General features: G+C 34.1%; 1 protein-coding gene across 7 annotated transcripts in view; it reads left to right on the forward strand.

Moving 5' to 3' along the window:
- Positions 1-21,960, forward strand: part of Rabgap1l (RAB GTPase activating protein 1 like) — a 725,139-nt gene that overhangs the window by 79,640 nt on the left and 623,539 nt on the right. For all 7 annotated transcript variants that reach the window (XM_087194125.1, XM_004853402.3, XM_087194130.1 and 4 more), the window contains one exon: positions 3-113. In XM_087194125.1, the coding sequence (XP_087050251.1) occupies positions 3-113 (111 nt within the window). Of the gene's footprint in view, positions 1-2; positions 114-21,960 lie in introns of those variants that run through there.

The following is a 21,960-nucleotide window of genomic DNA, read 5'->3' on the forward strand; positions in this document are numbered from 1 at the left end:
AGTCCTGTGCCTAAGGATAGAGATAAATTTTATTTCAAATTAAAACAAGGAATAGAGAAGAAGGTTGTGATCACAGTGCAACAACTTTCTAACAAAGAATTAGCTATTGAAAGGTAAGCAGCTGTCTCCTAAATGCTACTAAAAACTTGTATTGACCTGTTTCAAAAGGTGTATAATTGAACCCCACCCCCCCCTTACCCATTGTGGCTTTTCACCAGTTCAGTTTATCCAGTTAAAAATAAGGATGAGAATAACAATGCAGTCTCCACTTTAAGTTAAATGTAGCAGATTCACTACAAATTTCAGTTGATGGGGGAAATAAACATGAAATGACTTAGCTTTTAAGTAACAACAGCTTCAAATTTTTGTTCACAGCTCTTTTTCCTGCTGTCTCTTATTTACATTTAGTTTATATTTCATTTTAGTTTCTGGAGTTTTAAAATCTTAAAAATATACTTAAAAAAATCTGTACGGGGAGTAAGTTTAGGGGTGGTGTACCACTTGAGGTACATCCCTAACCCTTTTTGATTTTTGTTTTGAGATAGTGTCTTGCTAAGTTGCCCAGGCAGGACTCATGCCTCAGGCTCCTTTTTGACTCAGCTTCCCTTATTTTGAGGACATATTTAAAAAATATATAAATACAAGTGTGTGTGTGTGTGTGTGTGTGTGTGTGTGTATGTGTGTGTGTGTTACTTCAGGTTGCAACCTGAGCCTTGTGCATGTTAGGCAAGTGCTCTAGTGCTAAGCTACATCCTCAGCATTTAAAATTTTTATTTTGATGCAGGGTTTCACTAAGTTATCCAGTTATAGCCTCAAGTTGTAATCCCCCTGCCTCAGCCTCCTGGTAGCTGGGATTAGGTGTGTGCACCACTGTGCCTGGTGATGATGTTATAGTTGTCACCTTTCTTTTTCTTAGTTGTATAATAAATAGTGTTGAGTCTTAAAATCGATAAAAATAAGTAGTTGGAGAGAAAAAGTACTCTTGATGTTGAATATCCTAGTCCTAAAAGAATGTGATTAGATTTATATACCAACTTTTTAATTAAAATATTGGCTAGCATTAGATATATCTGTTTTACTTTTTCAAATTTGGAAGTAATTTCAAAGTTAAAAGTTAAAATAAAAGTAGTACCTATTGAGACTACTTGTATACTTTTTAATAAAATTTACTTACTGGTAATTTTGTTCCTCATTTGCTTTGTGCTCCCCCTTCTTACCTACACACACACACACACACACACGTTTTTCTGAACAGTTTAAGAATATGTTACATACAGTAGGCCCCTAATATACCCCTAAATACCTCAATGTGCATTTTCTAATAATGAGGAATCACTTACATAGTATCCTTATCAACTTCAGTGAGTTTCGTATTTACTAAATTCACTGAACTCTACTTTTTCTTAAATCTACTCTGTCTGCCAATTTTGTCAGTTAATCCAATAATATCCCTTTTCTTCCTCCAGTTTAGAATTTATCCTATCATCAGATACTGTATTTAGTTGCCATGTGCCTTTAGCTTTCTTTAATTTGGGACATTTCCATAGCCTTTCTCTGTCTTTTAAGACAAGAAATATAATAAAAAACATATTTCTTTCCCCTCTTTTTTTATATAACATTGTTCATTTCATGTTTGTCCAGTATTTCCTCATGGTTAGATTCAGATTGTGGGTTACTCTGTGGGTAATATTGTATACTTTCCAAGATAGCACTTCTGAAGATGCTTGATCGTCATCTGTCCCTTGCTGGTGATACTAATTTTTTTTGGTACCAGAGATTGAACTCAGGTCCTTGCGCTTGCACAGCAAGCAACGAAACCACTGAGCTAAATCCCTGGTCCAAATGGTGATACTAATTTTGAAAACCCTGAAAAATGTCTGATTCCTTCACTGTTTACTTTTTTTCTTGAATCTAGTAAGTGACCTGAGGGGAAATACTTTTAAGACTACAAAATATATTGCTTCTCATCAAAATTTCCTCCTCGACTTAGGTTTCATTCATGAGTCTTATCTGATTCTACTTTATTATGGTGACCACAAAATGATAACTTTCTACTGCTTGCACTCTCTCTTCCTTGCCAGTCAGTCCTTGGCATTCTGATGTGAAGAAGAGCTTTCCTTTCTCTCCCACAAGTTACCTACTTATTATTGGTTATAGACTCTTGAATTTCATATTTTTCTCAGTGATTTATAATTTACTATAGTACTTAGTTATTTTGGCAGTCAGATACCTGAAAATTAGCTAGTGGGTGCACTTTCAAACCCTGTGTCCTTTTGACATTTCTTGTGCATTTCCTTTCTGACATAGCAAAAACAAACAAAAAACACTAACACCCAGCTTTCAATTTAATAAGTCTGTGGTAACACATGCAATGAAGTAAGTATTAGGTGTTGGTTTGAATAATTTAGTTTTAAAGACATATTATTTTTATTTTTAAATTTTTCTTTTGGTACTGGGGATCAAACTTGGGACCTTGCACTTGCGAGGCAGGCAGTGGAACCACTGAGCTAAATCCCCGGTCCATAAATATTATTTTTAAATATTAGAGTTTTATGATTAAATAGTATGTTATCAATGAGCTATGCCTGAAAATAAAGCAATTATTTTTTAATCAATTTTTTTAATCAATTATTTTTTACACCGTGAATTCCAAGTTTGATTAATTTGAGTATAGAAATATTGACAAATATAGGTGGAAGAGTGCTTAACTATATTTTGTTTACTAACTTGGTTAAACATTTAGACATACATTTAAATATACATTTTTATAGTAACTTAGGATGTTATTTTTTGACTACTTTTATATTTCATAAAATATTCAGATTCTTCCCATTAATCTTTAGTATTATTGTCTTCATTATCACTTAACCTACTTCAAAAAATATTATAATTAGTAGTACATATTAGTTGTACAAAATAATGTTTCTTTTGTAATATTTTCATACATTTAAACTACTTTTTGAATAATTTTCCCAGAGCATAGACATTTGTCCAGACAACATTACAGTGAAACTCGATTCATTCCAGATTTGTGTTCGAACACCAAAACGTTCAAGAACTGAAAATATTTTTCCCAGAAGAAATAATGGAAAACCACATAATTGGTTCTGAGACCCCAAAATTACACTTATAAATTCATTTTTCCAGGGCTTTAACACATTTCACAGTGATTTCTTTAACTCTGTTGTGGTTCTCACATATTTCTTCTTAGCTTTACTGATGGTGTCACTAACTTTCTTTGGAGCCATGGTTATATTGGACACAAAAAAAGTGCAGAAAAAAAAAAGCACAGTGATTGATGAATGTTTGAACTCACTAACACAAGCACTGTATGATGTCTAGGCGAGAGCAGTGCCTCCAGTGAAGCATCAGCCTTTGTGTCTGCAGCGAGATACACCCCGTGACTCACACTTGGCCCTTACAGGTGTTTTCAAGTCGGATGTTTGATTCGACTATTGAGCAAAGTTAATGAACACTGAGCAGGTTGTTTTCCAACTTTGTTGTTTGAATAGTGGAAAGTTCAAGCTTGGAGCAATTGGACAACCGAGCTATCACTGTATTTCAACTTTTGCCTAAGTTATTTGCGACAAACCTCTTTTTGAAACAAACCTCTTTTTGGAAAAGTACTGTACATGTTGCTATCATTAGAAATTTTCGAAGATACAAGTACCCACTTACATGCATTGTTTTAAAAATTAATTTCTTATAACCATTTACTATATTGCTTTACATAGTTTTAGTTTTTAAAAATTGGTAAAATTTCATATATTTATTGTATTTATGTTGTTTTGAAATTTGTATGCATTGTACAATGGCTAAATTATGTTACTTTGATTTTAATATAACTATTTTGTTGATAATGTCTAACACTTGCAAGTCTGGGTTCTTATATTCAGCAGTAATTACTAAATTCAGGTTAAATTTCTTTGCTTCCTTTTTTCACTGACTCTGTCAGATGATGTCAGCATTGACTAGTGAGTTTTGGCCAAACAGTACTTTGGTTTAACAAACAGAATTACCTGTGATGTGAGAAATGTTATAAATACTCATATTTATCTATTGTGGAGAAAAAATTTTTGCATTTTATTATGTTAATTGTGATATTTAATGTATTTAAATTACAAACTGTAAATTGTGGAATTTAAGAGATCCAGTAGGTGGCAATCTTATCAAGAGAATTCTTAGTAACTCTTCATCTTAACACTTGTCTACAAAGTTAGTGTATAGTATAAAGATGTTGTTTAAAGAAAATCCTTCAAATCATATGTTTAGGTCTGTCTTCTGTAGGTGAAATTGGAACTTATCATTTAAAACTTTATTACATCATACAAAAAAGCACAATAATACATTGAACCTCAGTATACCCGTTACCTATATGGAATACTAATTATTAGTATTTTGTTTTTTTTAAAAAAATTTTTTTTTCTGGACTGGAGATTGAACTCAGGACCTCGAGCTTTCCAGGCAGGTGCTGTGCAGCTGAGCTAAATCCCTGGCTCAAAAATTTTTTTATTATAGAAGCATGTCTGTGTGCATTCATAGTTTCAGGGATACCTCATATATTGATCCTTGAAATATTAAACTGCAGTTGTCTGTCTCAACTCCTTTGTAGGGAGTTACTGTGTTATTTATCTCAGCATCTAGCACAGTGCTTGCAGTAAAGGGCTCCATAATTAACTACTTCATCCTTAGCATTTTCTCTGTGCTCAATACTGCTCTACCAATGAAATGTAGATATTACTATCTTTGTTGAAATGTTAACCCTTCTTTTAACATTCCAGTTGAAAGAGAAAAATGAGTGTTATAGGCTGCTTCATATTTTGTGTTGTAACTGATGCTCACTTGAGTTTATAGCTAACTGAGGTGGCGTTAGCAGTGGGACTCTGAGGAGAGCAGGATGGATTCATTTCCCTTAGTACCCTGTATGTGTTTACCAATAGGGGGGCTCTCTGCATTTCTTCTCTTCTCTTCTCTTCTCTTCTCTTCTCTTCTCTTCTCTTCTCTTCTCTTTTCTTTTCTTTTTTTTGGCCCTGGGGATCGAACTCAGTACCTTACGCTTGTGAGGCAGGCGCCAGAACCACTGAGCTAAATCCCCGGCCTTGTGCATTTCTTTTAAAAAAAATTTTAGTAGTACATGTTTCAGTACATAATGATTACATTCCTTGTGTGGAGTTGGTAGATGAACTTAGCACATTTTAATTCTTTTTTCATCCCCTTTCACTCCTCCCCTACCCTCTGCCTCCATTTCTTGATCATCTTCCCATTTAGGAAAGATCTATCTCCCTACTTCCTATTTTATTTTAATTTGTTCTTTATTTATATTTTGGATTTCTCAGGGCTGGGGATTTAGCTCAGTGGTTCTGCCGCCTACCTTGCAAGTGCAAGGTCCTGAGTTTGATCCCTGTACCAAAAAAAAAAAATCTGTATTTTGGATTTCTTTTATAAGAGCAACTATGTGATATTTAAGCTTGTGTATCTGATTTATTTTACTTAACATTATGATCTCAAGGTCCATCCGTTTTTTTACAGATAGCTCAAGTTTATCTTTTATGGCAGAGTAGTACTACATTGTGTGTAAATACCATGTTTTCTTTATCCATTTATCTGTTGATGGACATATAGGCTGCTTTCAATATTTAGCCTTTATGAATTGTGCTGCTATCAAGTATCACTGTAATTTGATGTCTTTAACGTTTTTTGGAAGATATCTAGAAGGGGTATAGCTAGGTTAAATGGAATGCTATCTTTGTTTTGCAGTTGAGGAAACTGAAGCACAGCAGTTTAGTAACTTGCATGAGGTAATAAAACTATTAATTGAGTCCATCTAGTAGTAGAATAAATGTTTATACTTTCTTTTTGTTTCCATGAAAAAAACTTGGATAAATGAATAAAGAGGTATGCAGAATTTTGTATTAGAGGTTTGGCTAAATTTATTTTAGTATAGAATGAATTATTGTACCTAATAAAATATTTTTAGAGGAGATGAAACATAACTTCCAGTATTTTTCCTTTTCTCAGTTACTCGTATTCATTGTCACATACAAATCTTTAAGAACTGGACATAAGATAGAGAACAGTAATAATAATGGCCAACATTTATCAAGCACTGAGTATTCAGTGGCTACTGGAAAATTTAATTGTCTTAACACATGAAGACGATACTATTATTATTACCCCATTTTTGTAGATGATGAAACAGAGGCTTAAGGGGCAAGGATTCAACTAAGGTCGACTGATTCCTGAGTGTGTATTCTTTTTTTTTTTTTTTTTTTTTTTTTGGCAGAGCTGGGGAGCAAACTCAGGACCTTGCGCTTGGCAGGCAGGTGCAGTGCTACTGAGCTACATCCCTGGCCCATGAGTGTGTACTCTTAAAGACTGAACTCAGTTAAATCTGGGTTACACTAAGTTTAAAATTAAACCAGTTAGAAGATAAATGATTTGGTAATATTTGGTGTCTTTTCAGCACAATTTGAAATTAAGAACAGATGTTTATGTATCCAAGTGATTGTTGAAGGATTTAAAATCTGATCTCTGGGGAAAAAGTGAACTGATTTGTAGAAGAAAAAAGTAACATTATATTAAGATGAAAAAGCAGGATGACTGTAATCTGAAATATGTGAAGAGAGGAAGGTCTTACCCTAGTTGTTGGGGAAACTCCAGGAGAAATGTCAAACCAAGTGCAGAGTTGATCAGGTCAAGCATTTCTGGTGTTCCCCAAGCAAAAGTGGTCATGTCTGTCCTGATCTTTCCCTGGGTTTTAGTCTCGCCACATGTAGAACTATAGTGAAATGTTTTCTGGCATTTTGTGTACATAGCTATGGATTTTTAAAGCCTTATTGTTTAAAATACTAGTGTATTTTAATAGCAGTATTATCAAGCACCTACTTGGATGCCTTCAGGAGATTGTTAACTATGCTTGATATTCAACAAGTGAGAAAAGGGAAAGTGAAATTTTTCAGTATTTGCTATACTAGTTTTCTGACTAGTTGATTTTTTGTTGACCATCACTGTTTATTTTGTAGTGAAATGACTTAGGACACATACCATATATTTCTAAATATATATACTTGTATGTTATATATATGTATATTGTATGTATGTAGCAAATGGATATCTCTACAATTCTCTAAGAAGAAGTGTTAAGATGGTGATAATTTTAAGCCTTGTTGAAGGATAATTGAGAAGAGATTTTGGCTTCAGAGCTTTATGTCTGTTCTCAGGGTTTTGGTCTTGTGCAGTTGTGGTAATCAGAATGAAGTAATGATAACAGCAAGCTGAGAACAAGGATTAGATTTATTATAAGCTCACAACTCACTTTTCACTATTAACCAACACTACTAGAAAGGAAAGATTTTAATGAATCATTTTCATCTCACTTTAACTTGGAGGGATACAATTAATTATGTATACATTAGAAAAAATATAGCACATCATTACCGGAAAGCAATGATCATATATTATACCATGTGGAGCAATAGAGTTAAGATCCCCCATGCAGTTTTATCATTTTCACAGTGATTCAAAGATGTGTCTATTTAAATAACAACTTCTATGTCAGTCCTTAATTTATACTTGCTGGCTTGCTGCAAAAACCATATAATGAGAAATTGAAGTAATTAATATGATTATCTAGAGCAAGAAACATTGACAGTTACCTTTCCTTCTGTTTTTTTTTGAGTAAAAGATTTTCTAGCCAAAGAGTAGGAAAATCAGTTACCTGGAGCTCTTTCCTTGTGACTTTTTTTTTTTTTGAACTGGGGATCAAACTCAGTACCTTGCGCTTGCGAGGCAGGTGGCAGTACCACTGAGCTAAATCCCCGGCCCTATTCTTACAGTTTTTAAAGTATGATTTCATATCACTTAAGTTGATGGATGGTAGAATTTGAATTTTTTTGGCTGATCAAAATTTTTAAAGATGTAGTACTTTTATTTTTAAATTTTTTATGATGGTTGCTATTGTAAAATTTTATTAGAAAGAAGGGCCAGGGACTTAGCTCAGTGGTTCCGCCACCTGCCTTGCAAGCACAAGGTCCTGAGTTCGATCCCCAGTTTCCAAAAAAAAAACCTACAAAAATTTATTAGAACGAAATGAGTGGTAGTAGCGACATAAGATTATTCCCAAAGGGCAAGGAGATTAAGAAATGAGATGGAGGGAGAAGAGAGGGAAGGAAGGGTAAGGGATGAAAAAAAGGAATTGAGGTGTATTATGTACATGTACCAACTTCACACAAGGAATGTAAACATCATGTACTACAAACAAAAAAGAGGAAGGGGATCAAGGGAAGGGGGGAGGGGGAGAGAAGGAAGGGAAGGGGATAAAAAAAGGAATGACAGTGTATTATATGTATTATCAACTTCCCACAAGGGATGTAAACTTGTACTATACGTACTAATAACTAATGCAAAAGAAAAAGAATTTATTAGTACATGTCTGTAATACAAAATAAATGCATTCATCACAGTGGTTGATCAGACTTGACCATTCTGACCATTCTTGACCATTCTTGACCATTAACCATTCTGAGGGTCTTTTGCTAAATTTATTACTTATGTTTGCCTCTAGTAAGTTTTTACAATTTTATTTTTAAAAAAAGCCCAAGTCACTGATTAGCTGTGTAGATGTTAGTCTGATATGCATGCTTCGTTTTCTTAGTATCTATGAACTCTTTTAGCGTACTCAGGTGTTAGATGGTATTAGATGTTCTAATAATTTCTCCTGTATCCCTTTTATGAAAATAAAAAACTCCATACTCTGCATAATATTTTAAAAGCTATTAAATGAATTTATTTATTTATCCCCGGTTTTTTTTTCTTTCAAGGCAGTTTTTTAAATTAGGAAAACAAAAATAATTTCAGCATTCTCTCATAGTCATTTTAAGTGACAATTAGTAGAGAACAATTAGTATTATCAGATACTTTGTGGAGTGGATAATTGGAAACTTCTGTCTTGTCTCTCAGACTTTGCACTAGATCTTGTAATTAATTAGGACAGACATTTCAGCATCTTCCATTGCTAGCTTCTGCTGGTGCTCAATAGAGGTGAAAGTATTAGGTATGTGTATGTAATACTGTTTCTTTTTCAGCATCATATCTTAAGACATACTTTTTTAGATGAGTGATGAGAAATACATTGTTTTCTATAATGTTTTTATGAGTTGATTGGTTCTAGGTGACTTAGAGCTCATTTGTTTTTACCTTTTTTAGTTTGGAAGTAACTAGACTCACTGGAAATTACAGTACTAGTACAGACAGGCTCCGTGTAACATTTTACATGACCACTGTATAATATTACAACTAGAAAATTGACATTGGTACAATCTACAGACCTCTATTGGAACTCTTTCTGAATCTTTTAATTATAGTATACTTCTGTAACAGTAATTTCTTAATTTATCAGCTTAAGAGATTTGAATTTGTAACTTGGTCTATGTAATTACAACAGATGGGATATCTTTATTGTATTCTATATGCCAATTATCAGTTCATTGCCTCTTGGTTCCACATCTACCCTCTTAGCTGATCTATACTAATGGAACTTTACACATTTCTCCTTTGTATAGCAAAGCACAGTGTTCAATTGTGACAGAAGAGGGTGCTGGAACAACATTGCAGGAAGATGGGGTTTGTCTTCCCAGTTCTAATGTGCTGATTGTTTTTTGTTTTTGCATCAAGTCATGCTGTTCCTCAGCTATGCGCATATTCCCTCTGTGAGCTCATAACTTTGGTTTTGGCTCAGTGAGGTCTTCTGCAGCCTTCCTGACACAGATGTTGTATGCCCCAGGCCTGCACCCCTTTCTAGTGAGCTATTTCTGGGAGCCTTGATTTTCTTATCTGCCTTCCAGTCTTGGCTGCCTGCACCCCAGCTTTGTCTGGACAGTTTGGCAAACTTCTTTGCCACCTACAGAGCTGCAGTCATACCTTTTCCAGGGAGACTTGAACACTATTACCTTTAGGGAAAGGACCCTTCCCCACCTTCCAAGTTGCTTTTCCTTGGAATACTTTTCCTTTTTTAAAATTATCCTTCTGTTATAGTTGATGGTTCTTTTTAGTAAACTTTTCCTGATCATATTATTGTTGTTCTCTCTCTTGATTGGACACCAACTGATATTATCTAATTGAATTAGTATCTAATTCAGATAGATAGAATTTAGTTTAGATAGAGTTCCTGGTACTTTTTTTTTTTTTTGGCAAAAACCAAACAAAGGAACTAAAACTTTATTTTAGATAGTCTTTTAACAGTCATAATAATGGCAAGAATAGTAACTACCGTTTAATGACTTTTGCCATATGTTTATTCCATTCCAAGTGTTTCATGCACAGTCCTTTGAATACTAAAGTAGGAAACTTTGAAAAGTGGATTACATTATTTATTTCTTTATTTCTTTTGGTGGGAGCTAAAGCATGTTATTTTGTCGTGCTAGGAAATATAGTTAGCTAGTGAGAGGTAACACAAAGAATTGAATCAGGGTATCTTGCTATTCTTCCCAAAGCCTTTCCATTTAATTGTTCTGAAAGACTTAGAGGTGGAAGGAGTCGGAGGAATTACTAAGTCCCTAGATAGGATATATTTATTGTATTTTACTGGTAAATTTTGCTTAGCTACTAATACATTGTTCTTATAATGGCAGCATTTCTTTTAAAGATCTTTGGGTTATTTGAAGGTAAGATAGAGGATTTAAAATGTTATTTTTATTTAGGACTTGAAGCAATTAACAAAAGTAAATCTTACAGGTAAAGTCTTATATGTACTTTAAATATTAATTTTTTTAGTATATTTTAATAAGCTTACTTAGATGTATAATTCCATTCCACTGAAACATAGGAAATTGCTATTCTTTGTTAACTGATAAAAGTTTTATATAGATTGATTCAGTTGTTTTAATGGAATGGAGCTTCTAGGAATCTATATTATTTTATACAGAGATGATATTGTTTTATATTGAATTTTTCTTTACTTACAATGTAATTACTAAAATAGGGCTGTGCAGAAAATAATTGACATAGAAGGCCTGAAAATGCTATTCTTAAAGGCATGCTTGTAAGTTTGGCCCTTGACTTGCATCAGGAAACTTGCATTTTGAGAGGGTTTCTGTCACTGCCAATACTGGCAGAAGTGACTCATTGTGCCTAAACTGTACATGTTAGTAGTTTTAACTTTAGAGATCTTTTGCTACCTTGGTTAAATTTACTTATTTATTTTTGTAACTATTCTAAATGGAATTATTTTCTTGATTTCTTTTCCAGGTAATTTGCTGGAAAACTCATTTTTCTATGTTGATTTTTATACTGCAACTTTACTCAGTTTGTTTGTTGGAGTATTTTTTGGTGGAGTCTTTAGGGTTTTCTCTATATATCATCATATTGTCTGCAAATACAGAGAGTTTGACTTTCTTCCTGATTTGGATGTATTTGGTTTCTTTTTCTTGCCTAAGTACTCTAGCTAGAACTTCTAGTACTGTGTTGAATAAAAGTTGTGAAAATAGACACCTTTTTTGTTTCAGATCTTAGAGAGAAAGCTTTCAGTTTTTCTCTATTCAGTATGATGTTAGCTGTGAGTTTTTCTTGTGTTGAGATATGTTACTTCTGTACTTAATTTGCTGAGAATTCTTTTGGTCTTGTTTGTTTGTTTGTTTGTTTGAGACAGGGTCTTGCTACATAGTCTGGCTGGCCTTGAACTGTATAGCCCTGGATAGCCTTGAACTTGAGGCAGTCCTCCTACCTCAGCCTCCCAAGTGATGGGATTATAGACATGTGCCACTATACCCAGCTCTTGCTGAGTTTTTATCAGGAGATGAGGATTTTTATCAAATGCTTTTTCTATATCTACTGAAATGAACATATAGTTTATGTCCTTGTTTCTATTAAAGTGATTGCCACATTTATTGATATGCATATGTTGAACCATTCTTGTATCCCTGGGATGAATCCCACTTGAAGATGATAAATGGTCTTTCCAATGTGCTATTGAATTTGTCTACTAGTACTTTGTTGGGTGTATTTGTATCTACGTTTATGAGGGATATTGGCCTGCAGTGTTCCTTTTTGTTGTGTCCTTGTTTAGTTTTGTAATCAGAGTAGTGCTCAGCTCATAGAAAATCCTGGAGTTTTTGTTGATGAGGTAGACCTTCCATGATTCACTCTCATTACTCATCATGAGTCTGTTCATGTTTCCTATTTTCTCATGATTAAATTGTTAGATTGTGTGTGTCCAGGAATTTGTCTATTTTTTTCTAGGTTCTTCAGTATATTGGTGTATAGTTTCTTTTTAAATAATAGTATCTTGCAATTCTTTTTATTTCTGAAGTATCAAAGGTGCTTTCTCCTTTTTCATCTTTGATTTTGAGTTTTATTTCTTTACCTCTTAGTCTACTAAAGACTGTTTTTGTCTTTTAAAAAAACCCAACTCTTCATTTTGTCAACCTCTGTTATTTTTTTTCTAGTCATTGTTTTGCTTATCTTTTCCTCATCCCTGTTTTTTTTTTTTTTCTTCTAGTACTTTGCGGCTTGGTTTGTATTTGTTTTTCTACTTCCTTGAGGTATAACGTTGGTTTGTTCATTTGAGATCTTTCTTCATTTTTTTTGGTACCAGGGATCAAACTCCGGTCCTTGCGCTTGCGCAGCAGACAGTGAAACCACTGAGCTAAATCCCCGGCCCCTTTCTTCATTTTTGATGTAGGCATTTATTGCTATAAACCTCCTTCTTAGACTTCTTTTGCTCAGGCTGTCCCTGGAAGGAGTTGACTTAGAGATTGATATTCACTAGAACTCCAAGAGTCATGGTAGTTGTAGACAACTTGTGTCAGCACCAGGAACTTCATTTGTTAGCATCCAAGTGTCCTGGTGTCTTTCCTACTGATTTCTCAGCAAAAGCAAGTTGCTGAGTTTTGGCAGTTTCAATGTCTATGTAGATATTTTGCTTCCTACCTCAGCTACCTGCTTTCATTGTCGTACCCTAGGAGCTATTATTGCCAATAACTGCATTCCCTTCATAATCTCAATTTCAAGTATCCTATTCTGTGATCAACATCTCTTATCTCTCTAATTCATTCTTATTTTCTCAATTCCATTGATGTTTTGATCCCACTGAGACTAATATTCTAAGGCTCTACCAGGTTTTTACTGTCTTTTACCCAGGGTTTTCACCTAGGTTTTTCTTGTTTCCTTCCCAGCTTGGATTCCATTATCTATCTTTATAAATTATTTTTTTAAATACACTACCAAAATTCTTTCCCACCTTATTCTGGCATATTCCTAACTCCAGTCGCATCCAACTTTGTCCCCCCCCCCCCAACTCTCGTAACTGAATGCAGCTGGGGAAACAAACAATAACAACAAAATAAACAAAAAATACGTAATCATGTAGATTGGCTTCATTTTAGGTTCATGACCATAAACTCAGGTGGAACTTAAGCTTTGTAAGAAATCCTCTTTAGCATTTTTCTAGATAGGCTGGACTATTTTACACTTTCTTTTCAAACATCCTAGACTATTTCACTCCTGCTCTTTAAGCTTCATGTCTATGGTTACCCAACAATCTCTTCTTAAAACAATAGAAGCAATGGAGACAGGCGGCATAACCACTGAGCTAAATCCCCGGCAATAGAAGCAATGGAAATAGAACTTTAGATATTCCATCACCTTTCCTACCAGTCTTTCTTATCAGTACCCATATCTTCTGCATTCCCTCTTGCTACTCTAGATCCCTGTTTTATATCAGTTTTCTACTTATGTGGTAGATTTTATTCCATTTTGACTTCTCAAAAACATTTGAGTGGTCTTTCCACTAGCATACTTGTTCCTCAGATTAGCTCGTCTAGTCTCATGATTTAAATATATCTATAAATGAATGGCTTCCTAATTTTTATCTTTGATCTGGGCTCTCCAGACTCATATATATATATAAGAACTTCATATCTTCTTTTGGGATCTCAAAGTTATCATGCTTAAACTCTTAATTTTCAAACCTGATCCAAACTTGTTCCTCTTGTAATGTAACTTAACTTTTTCAGTTACTCAGGCTGAAAAAGTTGAAGTCATTTTTGACTCTTTCTCTCACAGAACATCACATTCTTCATTAAATGATACCTTTTATGCTTCCCACTACATAAAGGAAGTTAAAACTTTAGAGGAAAGGGCTGAATGAAAAAACATGTATGAGTAACCATAGAAGAAAATGTAGACTGTCAATAAAAGAAAAAAATAAGTGAAGTGAAAATTGAAAGAAACAGAAGCAGAAACTCCAAGTGGAATCACTAGTATTCTTTTTTTTTGGTACCGGGGATCGAACTCTGGTCCTTGCGCTTGTGAAGCAGGTGGCAGAAACACAGAGCTAAATCCCCGGTACTGATATTCTTATTTTATCAAAAAATTAACTTGCTTATCCTGTAAAGTTTCTCATAAAATTGAATTTATCATTTTTGGTTAATGTTTGGTTCAACTTGACCACATTTGAATTATCTTATGAAGGAGAAAATGGACTTTAGTTAACCAGCTGACATTATAGAGAGAAAATACTTTTCTTTATGATTTTTTATGTTTTAAAAATGTATTTGCAAATATATTCATTTATAAAAATATTTGTAATTTGGCTTTTATTAATTTTGATGGATGTGCCTGGTACATGCAAAAGCCCAGAAAATGTATCACTAACCAGATTTCACGTACTACTTATTGAATGGAAAAGCAGAACAATTGATTTGCTAAATGATTTTAGCATTCACCATGTTAGATTTTAAATTTACTAGTTTGATTATTATAATTATTTTATATTTAATTTGACTACAGTTAAGTTCCCCCTTTTTTTTTTTTTTTTTTTTTTTTTTGTAGCAGGGATCAAACTCAGGACCTTGCACTGGAACCACTGAGCTAAATCCCCAGCCCTGTTCATTTGCTTTTTTTTTTTCTTTTTGGTACTGGGGATCGAACTTGGGACCTTGCACTTTTGAGGTAGGCAGCAGAACGACTGAGCTAAAATCCCCAACCCCTGTTCATTTGCTTTTTGAAGAGAATTAGTAAAAGTACTCATATTTGACTGATGGTTAGACACTTCAGATTTTGACCCACAATAATCCGGGAGTTAATGGGAACATTGTTGGCCAAGTATGACATACAAGATAGTCGTATGCTTTTGAAGTTATTGGTTGATATTAAAAAAAATTGACCTAAAATATTATCTTTTATAACCTTTTTGTAGAATAATTTTTGTGCATGGGTAGGAGATTTAAGGTTATTCTAGGTATCTATTTTAAATTGTTTTCCTAGTAATTAGTCCTAATGTTCTAGGATATCTTTGGGGAATGCTGTGGTCTCCCAAGGCCTATGTATTACAGGCTTGGTCAGCAGCCTGTGGTGCTGTTGGTGGAAACTTTAAGAGGTGGGGGGCCTAGGGAGGAACTTAAGTCAGTGGGGTATGCCCTTGAAGGGGTTACTGGGACCCAGCCCCTTTCTGTCTCTCTCTGCTTTCAGGTTAGCATGATGTGAATAGGCTTCTTCTGGATGCTCTCTTGCCATGATGTGTTTTTCCATAGGGCCTAGTGACCATGGACCAAAACTTCTGAAACTGTGAGCCCAAATAAACGCTTTCTCTTACTAGGTTATCTCAGGCAATCTGTTTTAGTAGAACAAAGCTGACTAGCTCAGGGAACAAATAAAATTTCCTGCCTGCTGAATGAAGAAGAAAGGAGTAACCAGTGTTTAGATCTCACGAGGTGATAGGTATAAATCCTAGCAGAGACTGCTTTCCATTAACTGCATTTCCATTAACAGTTTACCTTGAGTGTCACTTGGACAGTATATATGTTTATATAGTGACTATCCTGAGTGTCACTAAGGCAGGTGTCGTTTCAACCAGTCGATTCTTGTATTGAATAAATTTGATAAAATTGTCATTTCTGTTATTTCCTGTTATATTACCTTATAACAATTAATGAAAAAAATATGTAATTTTTGGTCATCCTGTATTTAAATAACTGGATTGGTAAGAGGTTCAGTGATGGGCTGGGGATGTAGCTCAGTGGCACCGCACCTGGCTAGCAAGCTCAAGGTCCTGAGTTCCATCCCTGTTATGTGGAAAAAAACAATGAGGCTTAATGATGGCACTAAAGATTGTAGAGTGAAAATTTGAAGATCAAAACTAACCTATTGAGTGCCCTCATCTGGATTTGAGTCCTGGCTCTATAGTGACCTTGGGCAAGTTATTCAATTCTCTGTGCTTCAGTACAGACAAGTTTTTTTTTGTACTGGGTATTGAACTTGGGGCCTTGTGCTTGCGAAGCAGGTAGTGGAACCACTGAGCTAAATAAATCCCCAGCAGTTTTTGATCTCTAAATTGTGAATTGGAAGTAATGTGATATAAAGCATGCAATTGGAAATATTCAACCATCATGGCAGGAGGCAACAGTGAATAGTATGTATGGAGTATAGCAAAATTCTGTTTCCCTGTAGAAATAACTTTTCAAGGTATGAATAACACATATATGGAGTAACAGAACAAATAGGAAACTATGGGAGTATTCACACTGCTGCTACTCAGTTGATTCTATATATGAGGAGCTCAGGGAAGTCAGAGGCGCTTAGGGAAGAATTTTCCACATAAATAAGAAAAGTGCTAGTTAAAAAGATCAATGTTTCGGAAGACATGACTCTGGCAAAAACTTTACATTGTAAAGGAACTCTTGAAGCTATTTCACAACATGGAAAATGCAAAGGAAGAAATTTTGGAAGCTGATCCAAACTTAGGAAAGGTATATAACAGTTTGTTATAAGGCATGGAAAAGATACTCCATATTGGCAATTATATGAGAAAGCAGCAAACACTGTTCAAACTATTCTGATAATTTTTCAAAAAAGCAAAATAATTTTTAATGTTGCTAAGTGCTTTCAGTGACAAAGTGCTATACTAAATAAATAATGGTTTTACTTTTTTTATTTCCCTATACATTCATGAATGATAAGAGTTTTAAAAAAACTTTTAAAGGTCACAGAACAATCATAATTTTTTCCATTGCTACAGCCACCTTGCACAGCTTCAGCTTTTGTATAGATTTTATGATTCCACACTACTGTGCACGGTGAAGAACGTCTGTGCATCTTTCTCTACTTGATCTCTTCGGTAAGAAGAGGAAAAGCTCATTTACTCTTAAAATAGGAGACGTTCCAAACTAGGTGTTTGTTTTTGTCTCTTAAGGATGAGACTGACTGGGATTAAGATTTTAACAAAGTCATTTAGTTTTAGTGTTTTGTGTACTGTCGTGAAAAATGTGATTGAATTACAGATTTTCTTCTTTGCAGTTCTGTTTATCTTCTTTAGTCATGGTGTCATTTTTCATTTTAAAAACAAAATTTAATCTAGTAGGAGACTATTTTTAAATTGACAATATTTTTTTAATTAACAATTTTAACTGACAATCAGATGTCCCTTTCCTTCCCAAGTTTAATCTGTAGTCTTCTTAGAAGTATCAGAACTCCTTTTACTTTGCTGGGCTAAAGGTAAAGGTTAAAAAAAGTTCCTCTTGTAGGACATTAATAAAACATTTAGTTTTCTCACTTTTTTCTATAGTTAAGTAAAACAAAAGAGATGCTGTATTTGTGGTATTTGTTAGGGGTTAAAGTTTAGTAAAGTTTAGTAAAGCTGTATTTTGAGTTAAAAAGTTACTTTATGGAAGGCAGAAATTTTCCTTAATGATAGTAGTAATTATAATAATAATTCATGGTTGGCAACTGCTTTAGACCTTACAGTGCACTTTCACTGAATTTTTAAATTTCAGCTTTCCATTAACATAATGAACATGTAAACAAGTGATATTTGTATTTCAGATAGTTTTTATACTGATAGCCTATGGAGGTGGCAGATGATAATGTAAAAGACCATATAGTTAAAAAATTTTTTTTATTAGTACATGTTTGTAGTACATAATGATTATATTCATTGTGGGATCTTGGTACACATACATAACACATCTCAGTTCCTTTTACTTCCCAGCACCCCCTTCCCCTTTTTATTTGCCAGCATTGATTTATTTGTATGTCTTAAAAATTCTTATTAAGTTAATTATCATACATACAGATTAACAGCCAGACTAATGGGCCAAAAAACATATAAAACACAAAAGACAGTTATATTAAATCAAGGCACACTTTTAGATATATTGTTCATGCTGGATTACAATAACTTTTTTTCTCTGACTTTTTCCCTGTTGTCCGTCTTTTATATTTTTTTCAGTACTGGGGATTGAACTCAGGACCTTGTGCTTGCCAGGCAGGTGCAGCAGTGCTGAGTTACATCCCTGCCCCTGTCTTTTATTTTTGACCTTATTTATATATTGAATTTCCCCTGTAAGAGATATTTAAGCTTGTCTGCCTGATTTACATCACTTAACATTGTGGTTTCAAGATGCATCCATTTTTATACAAATAACTCAAATTTATAATTTTTTATGGCAGAATAATACTCCATTGTGTATAAATACATTTTCTTTATCCATTCATCTGTTGATAGATATATAGGCTCCTTTTAAGCTTTAGCTATCATGAATTATGCTGGTATAAACACTGGTATGCATACTTCATTGTGGTATGATGTCTTCAAATCTTTTTTTCTTTTTTTTGGTACTGGAGTTTGAACTCGGGTCCTTGTGCTTGAGAGGCAAGTGGCAGAACCACTGAGCTAAATCCCCAGTCCTGATGTCTTTAAATCTTTTGGGAAGATAGATATCTAGAAAAGGAATAGCTGAATCAAATGCAATTTCCAGTTTTAATGTTTTTTGGAATCTCTATACAGATTTCCATAGTCGTATCAGTTTACACTCCAGTAATGAAGAAGGGGGTTCCTTTTACCTTGCAGCCTCTTCAGCATTTTTTATTGGTTGATTTCTTTTTGACAGCTATTCTTTTTGTAGTAAAATGGAATCTCAGAGTTGTTTAAATTTGCATTTCTCAGTGGCTAGCGATGTTGAAAAATTTTTCATGTATTTATTGTTAGTTTATACTTCTTGCTCTGAGAAGTGTCTATTTCACATGACTGTTATTTGATTGAGTCTTTTAATTTGGGGGGGATCTAATTTTTTTGAGTACTTTGTATATTCTGCATATTAGTACTGAGAGGAGTTGCTTGCAAAAATTTTTTTCTCATTTTGTAGGTTGTCTCTGACACCTATACCACCTATACCACTACTCTGTTTGTGGTTAGCGTTGCTGTGGTGAAGCTTCTATTTTTTTTCCCATTTTAAAAAATTTAATTTTATTGGTACATTTTAAGTATACAATATGACATTCATCATTGGAAATTTGTATCTTTACATGCTATATCTTGGTTCTTATTTTTTCCCCATTCCCCTGCCCTCCCTTCAATCCTCCAACCCTCCCTGTTTACAAAGACTTTGTTTCCATTTTTTCCTTTTCTCATATTAATTCCATTCCCTTCTTTCCTTTTCCCAACCCCTCCCACTTCCCCTTCCCCTTTGGACCTTTTCTTCCTATTTCACATTATCTGTTATACTTTTTGATCCTTATTTACACTTTCAGTTTCTCACACCAGAGAAACTATTCAGTATTTACATGTCTGTCCTATTTATTTCACTTGAGTATGGCCTCAATGTGTGTCCATTTAGCTATAAATGTCTCTGGTTTCTCATTCTTTATGGCTGAGTAGTACTCCATTTTATTAAAAAACTACATTTTCTTTATCCAGTCTCTATTTGATGGGCAAGCATTCGACAAAATCCAACACACATTCATGATAAAAACCCTAGAGAAAATTGGAATACACAGTCTATCTCATCTATGAAAAGCCATCTATGAAAAGCCAATATCACACTAAATGGTCAAAAACTGAAATTCTTCACACTAAAATCAGGAACAAGACAAGGATGTCCACTGTCACCACTCCTGTTCAATATAGTTTTGGAAACAGCCACAGCAATTAGACAAGAGAAAGAAATAAAAGGAATAAAGATAGGAAACAAGTTAAATTGTCATTATTTGCAGATGACATGGTACTGTATATAGAAGACCCCAAGAACTCCACCAAAAGTCTTCTAGACTTAAAAACCAAATTCAGTAGAGTAGCTGAATAAAAGGTCAACCCACAGAAGCTTCTTAATTTGATAATTCTTGGTATTATTTCTTGTGCAACCATGATTCTGTTCAGAAAGTCTTTGCTTACACCCATATCTTCAAGAGTCTTACCTATTTTATCTTTTGGCAGATTGTTTCTATTTTAATATTTAGAACTCTGATCCATTTTCTTTTTAATTTTAGTTTTAGTGCATGGTGAGAAATATGGTTGTAGTTTCGATCTTTGGCATGTAGATAGCCTGTTTTCCAGAACCATTTTAAAGAGACTACCTTTCCACTAGTTAAAACTGTTTGTCCCCTTTGTCAAGGATAACATAGCTGAGTGCAGCTGGAGTTGTTCCTGCATGGTCTGACCTGTTCCATTGATTCACTAGTCTTATATTTTTTGCCAATACCGTTTTTATCAGTGTAGCTTTGTAGTCTAATTTGAAGTTCAAGATTGTGATGCCCTCTGACTTGCCCTTGTTGCCCAGAATTGCCTTTGCTATTCTAGATCTGTTCTGGTTCCATATGAATTTTAGGATTGCTTTCTCTTGTTCTGTGAGTAATGCTATTGGTATTTTGATTGGGATTGTGTTAAATCTGTATAAAAGTTTTGGAAGTATAGCCATTTTGACTATATTGGTTCTGGCTATTCAGAAATAGGGGATATCTTCCATTTTCTGATATCCTCCTCTATCTTGTTTTTCAGAGTTCTGTAGTTTTCATTGTAGAGGTCTTTCATTTCCTTGCTTAGGTTAATCCTAAGTATTTAATTTTTTCTTGATGTTATTGTGGAAGGTGGTGCTTTCCTAATTTCTCTGTCTATGAGTTAGTTGTCAATGTACAGGAATGCTATAGATTTTTGAGTATTGTTTTTATAATCTGCCATGTTACTGAATTTGGTTATTAATTTTGAGAGTCTTTTGGTGGAGCTTTTGGGTTCTTTGTGTAGAAAATTATGTCATCTACAAATAATGGTAATTTAACTTCTTCCTTTCCAATCCATATCCCTTTTATTTCTTTCTCTTGTGTAATGAATCTGCCTAGTGTTTTGAGAAGTATATTAAACAGTTGTGATGTTAGCAGGTATCCTTGTCTTGTTCTAGATTTTAAGGGAAAGCTGTAAGCTTCTCTCTATATAGCAGGATGTTGGCTTGTCATAGATGACTTCTATCAGATTTAGACAACATCCTTTTAAAAAAAACTTTTATTCCAGGGATCCAGGTCAGAACCTTGCCCTTGCGAGGCAGGTGCAGCGTGACTGAGCTAAATCCCTGGCCCAAGATAACATCCTTTTATACCTATTTTCTTAAGGGTTTTCATAATGAACAGATGTTGGATTTTGTCAAATGCTTTTTCTTTGTGTATGAGAGCATCATGTGATTTTTGTCATTTTGTTTATGTAGTGAATTACATGTATTGATTTACATATGTGGAACCATCCCAGCACCCCAGGAATGAAGATTACTTGGTCTTAGTGTGTGATCTGTTTGATGATTTGCTCCGTTCTGTTTGCCAGTATCTTATTGAGGATTTCTGAAAGACAGCTATGCTCACCACTATACCAACGGCTTTTTGAGGATTTTTACATCTATGTTTATTTAAGACATTGGCCTGTAGTTCTCTATTTTTGGTTAGGTCCTTTCAGGGTAATGCTTGCTTCCAAGAATGACTTTGGGAGTACTGTTTCCCTTTCTGTTTCATTAAAATATTTGAAGAATATTGGTGTTACATCCTCTCTAAAGTTCTTGTAGAAATATGAATTTGAGTCTTTTTTTCCTTACTTTGGTAATATTGTCTGTTTTGTTTAATCTTGCAGAGAACCAGCTCTTTAATTCATTGATTCTTTGTATTGTCTTTTTAGTCTCAATCTCATTAGTTTGTGCTCTGATTTTCATAATTTCT

This window comes from Heterocephalus glaber, unplaced genomic scaffold, assembly GCF_053883595.1.
Source record: "Heterocephalus glaber isolate CG9 unplaced genomic scaffold, H.glaber_assembly_v1.0 deba00001600, whole genome shotgun sequence".
In the NCBI taxonomy this organism is placed as follows: Eukaryota; Metazoa; Chordata; class Mammalia; order Rodentia; family Bathyergidae; genus Heterocephalus; species Heterocephalus glaber.